Source organism: Dipteris shenzhenensis, chromosome 5 (genome assembly GCF_047967505.1).
Source record: "Dipteris shenzhenensis isolate YYH24624 ecotype China chromosome 5, Dip_SZ_1.0, whole genome shotgun sequence".
Classification (NCBI taxonomy): Eukaryota; Viridiplantae; Streptophyta; class Polypodiopsida; order Gleicheniales; family Dipteridaceae; genus Dipteris; species Dipteris shenzhenensis.
Window position 1 is genome coordinate 12,841,761 of NC_141600.1, and position 10,563 is coordinate 12,852,323.

The window sequence follows — 10,563 nt, forward strand, 5'->3', positions numbered from 1 at the left end:
CTCCCATGTACCTTTGTTGAAGCTCCTGATTTTTACTCTTACCCTTATTTAGTTCAGCCCTTAGTTTTCGGCTGGAAGATAGGTGGCCGCGCTAACATTGTGAAAATAAGAGGAAATAAGCGTGAAGATAGCAATCCAAGATTTTCACCCTATCCCAGCTAAGGAAGAAAAACTTCAGCTTTCTCCTTTGGTGGGCCCCCCTCCGCTCTTTCCTCGTGTGTTATGTAGATGTCAGATGTGAAGCTTGGAAAATGTCTTTTGGTGAGATGGTCGTCGCAAGAATGTCCTCTTAGAGGGCATCCCTGTGTCTGAGTTTTAGAGTCCCTATTTTTAGGGAAGGCAAAGAATAGACTAGTTGCTTGGAAATCGCCTTAGTAATAGGTTGTCTTTCGACTTTCACGGCTAACATCATGGAAAATGGTGAAGTTAGCCCAGTGAGAATCGATTGCGAGAAGCTTTCAGAAGCTTTGAGCCAAGGATTTCACTCCAAGGCGCCCAAAACTTCGCGCATTGAATGCCTGGAGAGCTCACGAATTGATGTTCTCGCGTAGAGATGCGAAGTTCCTGCCTATTTCTTTGTTCGCTCATGGGAATGTCCTCTAAGGAGGCAGTGCTAAAAAAAGAGCCGGCGTAGTCTATATACGGAATCTCCCAGCTACTACAGACGAGATAAATGCTCAAGAAGTGGGTTTTCCACCATTCTTTTCCTTTGTTGTTACCTAATTACTGTCTGCGTTCGCCCTTCTGTCAGTAATAGTCAGTAACAGAGAGCTTTTGGCATCACAAATTTATTTCCATTGTTGCTTTTTTAGCAAGAAAAGTGGTTTAGCACTTTGCTTTTTTAGCAAGAAAAGTGGTTTAGCACTGTAAAACCCAGGTGGAGACAAAGAATTTCCTGTCTCCACCGAAGCACCTGCAATGCCCAAAATTGTGAGCGAAAAGAGCGGTGTTGAGGCAAATCCTCGGAAATCCTGGCATATTTGGAAGCCCTCTAAAATCTTTACAAACATGTTGGGCACGTGGTCGTCTTCTTCGTTGCGTTGTTATAGATACTTTTAACTTGAACGCATTTTGCAGAGCTTGGGCATCGCCATAAAAAAATATGGCTCCCCTGCGCTTCGCCATCGCCATAGCCATGGCCATCTCCTTCTCCATGGCCTCTTCCCTCCCCTCCGTCTCCCCCTCCTCTTGCCCCATCGACTTCTCCTTCGTTAGCCAGTTCCCCCCCATCGCCTGCCAACAACAACTCTCCCCTTCCTCTAACGATTGCTGCACCTCCGTCTTCAATATCTTCGGCATGGGCCTCGCCCTCTACCTTCGCTCCTCCCTCTCCTTCGAGCTCCCAGACAATTCCACTGCCCAGGCTTGCTTGGCCTCCTTCCGGTCCTCCCTCGTCTCCAACGGCATCGCCTCTGATTCCTTTCAGCAGTGCCAGCTGTTTTCTGAACCCTCTCTCTTCGTCACCAGCCCCATCCTTTGCTCTGGCATCCTCACAACTAGCGATTGGAAGCAAAAAGTGGGCATCACCAATATGGACAGGTCTTGCGCTGGCGACCTTTCGAACCTTGCCGTTTGCCAGGTCTGCATCACGGATACCACTGCGGCGATTGCGAAAGCGAGCAGGCTTTCGCAGGACAACTCCAGCTGCTTGTACTTCGGAGTGCTTTATGCTGCGGGTTTCGTAAACTCTTTGGGTCCGACTAATCCTGCGACGGCAACTTGCCTTCTAGCGGTAAAGGCATCTGGGAGTGGGCAACACCATGGGTCTGCCGTCTACGTTGCTATAGGAGCTGGAGTTGTGATCATCGGGGGCAGCATCGGTGCGATTTCGATCTGGTTGTGGTGGTTAAGGAGGCGGCAGCAGCGTCACGAGAGATTCGTTCAAAGAAACAGAAAGTTACTGAATAGCTCGATGCACCCCAACGTGGGTGCGATTTGGTTCAAATTCGACGAGATCAAGGCTGCGACCAACAATTTTGCCGAAAGTAACCTGATCGGGGTCGGGGGATTTGCGACTGTGTACAAAGGCGTCATGCGAAACGGCACGCAAGTGGCGGTGAAAAGGATAAAAAATTGTTCACCCGAAGGCGATGCAGAATTTGGGAACGAAGTGGAGGTAATCAACAGCGTGAGACATCGCAATCTTGTCGTCCTCAGAGGTTGCTGTGTCGCCAGCAACACAAGTTTTGGCCATTTGCGTTTGCTCATATATGACTACATGCCCAATGGCAGCTTGGAAGATTATCTCTTCAGCGGAAAGAAGCCCGTTCTAGGATGGCCAGAGCGCAGGAAGATAGCAGTGGACGCTGCCAAAGGGCTTGCCTACCTCCACACAGGTGTTCAACCCGCCATAATACACAGAGATGTAAAGGCTAACAACATTCTCCTGGACGAGAATCTAAATGCCAGAGTAGCAGACTTTGGCCTCGCCAAGATCACCGAGGAGGGCATGACACACATGACGACAAGGGTAGCAGGGACACAAGGCTACATGGCACCCGAGTATGCCCTCTATGGCCAGCTAACAGAGAAAAGCGATGTGTACGGTTTTGGGGTTCTGCTTCTGGTTATGATGAGTGGCAGACAGGCACTGGATGTCCGAGGAAGTTATCCTCTAATCACCGATTGGGCATGGGTATTGGTGAAGGAAGGGAATGCAAGAGGAATTATAGATGAACGAATAAGGAACGAAGGTCCTGCGGATGTGATGGAGAGGTTTGTCCTGGTTGGGATCCTCTGCGCCCATCTGTTGGTGGCATTCAGGCCTACAATGGCTCAGGCTTTGAAGATGCTTCAAGGGGATGCTGACATCCCTGAGATTCCTGATCGTCCTCTGCCTCTGACTCATGAATGGACCCAGATCTCAGATGATGTCTCCAATGTCTCCTCTGTGCCTAGTGGAGTTGATTCCTGCATCTACAATGCGGAAGACCTGTTGAGGTAGGTAGTATTGGCTAGGCTCAGGGTTGACATCCTCCCACTTTCATTGCCATGGTAGCATTTCTTCCATGGTGGTCTCACTTGATGAGCAGCATATCGGATTGGAGGACTGTTAAGTTAATCAAAGGTTTTTATGTAATGAAGGAATCTCTGAAATGATTGACAGGACAGATGAAGTTTGAAGTTTCTGATTCGTCCTATCTGGCAGGTGGGGTGGTGTCCTCAACAACAAAGGATAGTTAGAAGAAAGCAGTACCAGCATCTTATAAGATCGTTGCATTTTGCCAGTGGGGTGGTGTCCTCAACAACAAAGGATAGCCAGAAGAAAGCAGTACCACCATCTTATAAGATCGTTGCATTTCATGGATTAATCCCTACATGTATGTCCTGTTGTACAGGTTGGAGGGGGATAGTCTGTAAATATTAGTGCTAAAATGCATTATAGTAATGAAGCATCTCTTGGACTAATCTTGGTGGCAAGTGAGATTCTCTAGCTGAGACTGCTGCCTATATCTATATCTAAATGAATATCCGGTCATGCAGGAAGGTGGGACAGGAATCAGAAGATTGGAGGAGCTTGTGGGTTAGTCTCAGCACCATTCATGGTCTTAATGCATGGAAGATTGGGTACTGTCACTCTTGAATTTTCCATAATGTGGGTGCAAATCACCAGAAGCAGAGTCCAATTTCAGGGGCCTTTTCATATTCCAACAGATGAAAAGTTTTAATTCTATTGAGTGGATCCCTGATTTGTACACTTGCGGATGATAATCATAAGGTTAAAGATTTCGGTTTTGATTTTTCATCGTAGTTTGGTGCGTCTCCAAACGTCCTTATTGCAATATCTTGCTTGATTGCCAATAGCTTTGGTTATGATTTGTTATATCATAATGCAGGTCATAGATCAATATTTATGTTTCACAGATATGTGACATACCATATAAAGCAGAATAAAGGAGTACATTTTGGAATCTGTTTAAGTCATGCTCTGGAGAGTTGTTCAGCAGAGCAGCTGTTAATTCACTAATTCACCAGCTGCAAGCATATGCCTGAGCTTTAATTAGATGGCTCCGGCCCCCAGCCCCAACACCCACATGTAAGTCCCCAAATGACAAGAGCTGCGATTGAGACCTGTAGATCTATGGGGAGATCGTTCTTAGGTTCCACCCTGGAGGGCTGATCTGTTCTTGCAGCAGCCATGCTGTTGGCCATTATTAGGCCACATATACATCGTTATATATGAGTGGACAGAACAGTAATTGTTGGACAGTTAGACAAACGACAAAAAACACCTAGAGCTATAGGAACGACAATTAAAGCAACAAATGCACACGTAGGAAACAAATAGCAGTAAAATAAGTCGCTTCCTTTAAACACAACTATGAAGGCCTCATCAAACATTTTGAACATATCTTTGTTGCCTATGATCATCATATATATTTTGTCAAGAAATTGTGCGCATTGTCATTACGAATTTTGCAAGCTTCTACAAGAGGATGGTAAGTTTTGTAGGGGTTTGAACAATCAAATGGCTTTTCGTTAAAGTCACAAGAGAGTATTGACTTCGGTGAAGGAGGCTTGGCTTCAGTCAACCAAGATAATCCGACTTTGATCGGAGATTTGTGTCTGCAAATCATGCAGTTTTTGTGGGTATCCATGATCCTCATGATCTTCTTAGTTGAGTCTTTGGGCCATCAAGAAAAAGACAGAAACAAGCAAAGAAAGAGATAAGAAAAGGTAGAAAAAAAAAGTGAAAGCACACTAGAAAGAAAGAAGGGAAGAAGACTAAATAGGTGTTGAAAGCAATCTAGGTGCTAGAATGAAAAGGAAACATGTATAGGCCAATTCAACACAAGAAAGAAAATAAACTTTTAGAAACTAATATGGGCTACGACCCAAGAGGATTCCACTAAGGAATATGCAAGATAGCATGTGCAAGATCAATTTAGTGAGACAATGTGCATGTCGTTATAGAATTATACATGAATTATACATATAAATGGGATTTTAGAAAGAATTTAAAAGTTTATGAAGGTTTTATGATAAAAATATGTGTGTAGGCCATGCTAGCATTGAGAGTGCTCTCAACGGAAGCAAGAACAGAAGAAGGAGAGAGAGAGAGATAGAGAGCCACACAAGTTTTGGTGGGTGCAGAACCACCCTAATCTTCTTTTTCTTTCATTTATATATGTGTTTGAGTATTGTACATAACCGGGGTAAAGGCACAGTGACCTTTAACCCCCACAACCTCCCACTTAAAGGACAATGTGCCTTTAAGGGAGAACGACCAGTGAACATACTATCCAATGCCCATCAATACACGACAATACTCAAACCGCTGACTAGGTAGACTCTTCGTCAGCATATCTGCAGGGTTATCATCAGTATGAACCTTGACAAGCTCTATGCGCTTGTCCTCAAGTACCTCCCTGATGAAATGGTACCTGACCTCAATGTGTTTGGTCTTTGCATGAAAGACGGATTCCGTGCTAGCTGAATAGCACTCATGGAATCACCATGCAATGTCGGTACACCTGTATGAATCCCCAAATCTCCCACTAGCCGATCAAGCCATATAGCCTCCTTGCAACCCTCTGTGGCTGCAACATACTCAGCCTCTGTGGTAGACAAAGCAACGCACTTCTGTGCGCGAGACATCCACGACACTGCACCACCTGCAAAGGTGAACACATAACCAGAAGTGGATCTCCTACGATCCACATGCCCTGCATAGTCTGAATCTGTGTACCCAAGTACACGCATGTCTCCTTTACCAAAGCAAATGCACATCTCCTTGGTACCCTTCATGTACCTCATGATGCACTTAACTGCCTCCCAATGCCTCTTTCCTGGATTAGCCATATACCGGCTAACAACTCCCACTGCAAATGCAATGTCTGGTCTAGTAGCTATCATAGCATACATAAGACTCCCAACTGCTGATGCATAAGGAACCTTGGCCATCATGGCCCTCTCCTCATCAGATTTGGGACTATCTGTATGACTCAGTTTCACATATGGAGGCAATGGAGTACTCACTGCCTTCCCCCCCTCCATATTGAAACGTTGCAATACTTTTGTAACATACTCTTTTTGTGAAAGCCAAAGGAGTTTCCTACTCCGATCACGCGTGATGCGCATACCAAGAATATGACCTGCAAGTCCCAAATCCTTCATATCAAAGGCCTCATGCAACTTGGCCTTTAATGCATCTAGCTCATAAGTATTCTTGCTAGCCAATAGCATATCATCCACATATAGTGCCAAGAATAGTGCCAAGATTATCAGGCTATTATCCTTAGCCCTTTTAGTGTAGAGGCAGTGATCAATTTCACTCCTTCTAAAACCCTGGGACCGAATGAAAGCATCAAACTTCTGATACCATTCTCTAGGCGCTTGCTTAAGACCATAGAGACTCTTCTTCAGCTTGCAAACTAAATGCTCTTTGCCCTTTTCTTCAAAGCCTTCCGGCTGCACCATGTAAATTTCCTCATGCAAATCCCCATGCAAGAAAGCTGTCTTGACATCCATTTGCATAAGCTCCATATCCTCTGATGCCACTAGTCCAAGCATGCATCCAAGTGTGGTCATCTTCACAACCGGAGAGAATATCTCATCAAAGTCCACACCCTTCTCTTGCTTGAACCCTTTAGCAACCAAGCGGGCCTTGTACCTAGGCACATCATCACCTGTGACCTTCATTTTGTAGACCCATTTACATGGCAATGCTTTCTTTCCATGTGGCAAAGAAACCAAGTCCCAAGTCTTATTCTTCATAAGTGAACTCATCTCTGATTGCATAGCATACTCCCACTTGCGTTGATCCTCATGCATCATAGCCTCTTTGTAGCAAGAAGGCTCCCCGCAATCAGTAAGCATCACATAGTCTACCCCTGGAACAAACCTATCAGGTGGTCTAGACACTCTAGATGATCTTCTCAAGGGCATTTCAGCTTGCTGTCCCATTTGCATATCAGCCATATTTGGCTCATCATTTCCACCAATAGATGATCCATCATCTACCCTTGATTGTATACCTGTGGGAGTACTTGGTTGTACCATTTCTTGCACATTTGGTGCATGGACAGCTTGCTGTCTATCAACATATGCAGGTGGATTCACATCCTGGAAAGTGATTCTCCTCATTTCCACATTCCTCATGGGTGCCTTATGCATCTTCTTCTCATTGAAGGCCACATCATGGCTGCGTATGATCTTCTTTGCTTCTGGATCCCAGAGACGATAGCCCATCTCTCCACTTTCACCATAACCCAGAAAGATGCATTTCCTAGACTTAGGATCTAGCTTCTTTCGAAGCTCTTTTGGCACATGTGCATATGCCTCACACCCAAATATATGGCAATGAGAGTAAGAGGGCTTCTTGCCACTCCATGCCTCTTCAGGAATACCACCATCCAAACTCTTACTAGGTGATCTATTGATCACATGCACTGCAGTCTTCATTGCCTCAGCCCAAAAACCACAAGAAAGACTTGCATTGGAAAGCATGCATTGCAACCTTTCTTGAATGGTACGGTTCATCTTTTCTGCAACTGGATTTTGCTCTGGAGTACGAGGGGATGTGAGCTCCCTCTTAATCCCACGTGTATCACAGAAATGTTGAAAGTCATGAGAGAGATACTCTCCACCATTGTCAGTCCGTAGGCATTTAAGCGTTCTACCTAACTGATTCTCAACCAAGGCCAGCCATTTCTGAAATACCTGGAACACATCACTCTTCCGAGCTATAGCATAAGCCCACACTTTCCTAGTTGCATCATCAATGAATGTCACATAGTATTCAGCCCTGCCTAATGACCGTGTAGGCATGGGACCACATACCTCTGAATGCACCAAATCAAGCATTTCAAACTCTTTCTTTCCCCTTCTTTTATGGACTGATTTAGTCTGCTTCCCATAGAGACAATGCTCACAAAATTCAAAATCAGAGAAACTCAAATGCGGTACATAACCCAAATGGCATAAGAGTTTCATTCCATTCTGGCTCATGTGCCCCAACCTGCAATGCCACAAAGAAGTGCTTGGCTGCTCGGTTATTGCAACAACATGATCAAATACCCTTGATACATGTAAGGGATACAAAGTCCCACACTTGGAACCCCTGGCCAAAAGCATAGAGCCCTTTTGAATTTTCCAACTCTGAAAGCCAAAAGTGGTGTGAAAACCAGCATCATCTAGCTGACCCACTGAAATAAGACTCTTGGTCAGCTTAGGCACATGTCTCACATGTTTCAAAACAAATGCAGACCCATTTGCAAAAGAAAACTTTATGTCACCTGCTCCCACTATGTCACATGCATAGTCATTTCCAAGATGCACACAACCTGTCTTTCCTCTATCATAAGTGGAGAACCATTCCCTATGGGGAGTAACATGGAATGAAGCACCAGAATCCAAAATCCAATCTTGGGAATATGCATCATCTGAAGTGGTAAGCAACTCTGCAGATAAACTAGACATGAAGAGAACATCATTGTCACTATCACGTGTGACTGCATTGATCTCCTCGATCTTCACTTTTCCTTTGTCCTCCCTTGGACTCTCTTCCTTTTGATTTGCACCCCAATTTGCATTCTTTTTCTTATCCTTTTGCTCTCTTTTCAGCTTGTAGCAATCCTTTTTCATATGGCCCTTCTTGCCACAATGGTAACACTCAATGTTCTGTGCCTTGGATTTGCTACGAGACTTCCCTCTTTCTTGGGACTTCCCCCTGAACTGTGATCTGCCCCTTTGCACATTTAAGGCTGCATCCTGCTCGTTGCCATCCATAGAGTTCCGTCTAATCTCCTCGGCCAACAAGCTACCCACAACATCATCAAATTTCAGTACTCCACCAGGTGCAGAGTTACTGACAGCTGTACGGAAGGTATCCCATGAGGATGGCAATGAACATAAGAGAAATATTGCCTTAGTCTCCGCATCAAAATTCATTTTCTGAGCCTGAAGTTGGCTGAAAATAATATTGAATTCATTCAAATGAGAAGCAATGGAGACCCCTTCCTTCATCTGCAGCTCAAACAATACCTCTTCAATGAGGTAAACTTTATTAGAGGCAGTTTCCTTCTCATAAGTGGCACACAGTTTCTTCCACAAATCTTCTGTAGTCTGCTCATTTACTACTGTGAAATAAACTGACTCTGCAAGATGAAGTCTAATAGTAGACTTTGCTAATGCATCCAACTCATTCCAATCATCCTCAGACATATTTGCAGGCTTAGCTTCAATCCCTGCCAAGGGTTTAATCTGCTTCTTTTGAATAAGCACATCCCTTATTTGTTCTTTCCACAAAGAAAAGTTTGTCCCATCAAACTTTTTAATGCTGAAAAACTCCTTTTCAGACATGGAGGAGGATGCCATGATGCAAATAAAGCAAAATCCCAAATGCTAGTGCCTGCAAGAGAGAATCACACCAAATACTAGGTGCACCCAAATGTGTATGCCACAATAGTGTGAAATATCACCAAAACTCAAAGCTCAAGCATCAAAAGATGCATCTGACTCATGTGCATATACTATGCATCCATATGAGCAAATCTGGCCCAAAAGAAAATGCCAATAAGTGCCAAATGACTCAAGCATAAACACCGTCCACTGGCATATGCATCAATAATATCTCATCCAAGAGAGCATAGCACTATTAGTGCATCACCTGCAATGTGTCAAAGCTGTCCCTCAGCATAAAATAGCATCCATGTGCAAAGCGTCCATAAAAAATAGCATCCCACAAGGCAATTTGGGCCTATTAGCGCATCCAACAAGGACCGCAATGCATCCAAATGGCCTATAAATCATCCACTGCAACCCAATGCATACCACGAACGAGCGCACACTGCTCAAACGCAACCAGAGTGATCTGCATAAGGTATGCTCAAGAAATCATAGTCCCACGGTAATACCGCTACTGAAAATAGAACCTGAGATGCCTCAAAACATGGGTGCCATTGCATAATCGGACTCAGCAAGAAAATCTGCAAATATCTATCTTCTGCCAGAACTCCAAAATCCCAACCGATGAGTGAGAAATGGGAGTCAACACTTATCCACTGCCATGTGGCATAAATCTAAGGTTTCAAAACCTTAGAATGAAAAATGCATAACAGAGAGACGAAATCGAATACACAGAGATCTATAACTCTGAAAATCCTCCACCGAATTGCGCAAGAACTGATAGGTAGGGGTTTTTGGGCGTCCGGAATGCAATGGGACAGACGGTTTTGGAAACCGTGGTCTCAATCACTGGGTCCAACACACGGACTGAAAAACGTTTTTTGAAACAGAACTGTTTGTAAACTCCACCGGAGTGCGAATGATGAGCAACATAGAAGTTTTAGGACCTCTTGAGTCCACCGGAACTGACAGATCTGTAAATGGTTGCTCCAAACTTGAATTCCAACACCCGGACAAAAAACGCAGAAACTGACACAGTGACTCACAAATCCAATGAAATGATCCCAGATTCAGGAATGAAGGTGTTTCCAGGCTCCTGAAGTAATGTGGACACCAAAAGCAAGCAATAGTTGCCTCTACAAGTCAATACGGAGTCTCTGTCATCGAACGGAACAGGGAAAAGCTCAAAAAACGACTTTTTCTTTCAAACCACTT

General features: G+C 44.4%; 1 protein-coding gene across 3 annotated transcripts; it reads left to right on the forward strand.

The window, feature by feature from the left end:
- Nucleotides 1-1,067: 1,067 nt before the first annotated feature.
- Nucleotides 1,068-3,770, forward strand: LOC147901635 (putative receptor-like protein kinase At1g11050). Of its 3 annotated transcripts, none has more exons than XM_087374958.1 (3): nucleotides 1,068-2,994; nucleotides 3,149-3,320; nucleotides 3,484-3,770. In XM_087374958.1, exon 1 carries the CDS (start codon nucleotides 1,103-1,105, stop codon nucleotides 2,942-2,944), a length of 1,842 nt encoding a protein of 613 aa, XP_087231084.1. In that variant the 5' UTR covers nucleotides 1,068-1,102; the 3' UTR covers nucleotides 2,945-2,994; nucleotides 3,149-3,320; nucleotides 3,484-3,770. The 3 variants fall into 3 exon arrangements, with proteins under 3 accessions (XP_087231084.1, XP_087231082.1, XP_087231083.1); XM_087374956.1 differs by having other exon boundaries at nucleotides 1,068-2,940; nucleotides 3,484-3,769; XM_087374957.1 differs by lacking the exon at nucleotides 3,484-3,770 and having other exon boundaries at nucleotides 1,068-2,940; nucleotides 3,149-3,375.
- Nucleotides 3,771-10,563: the final 6,793 nt, after the last annotated feature.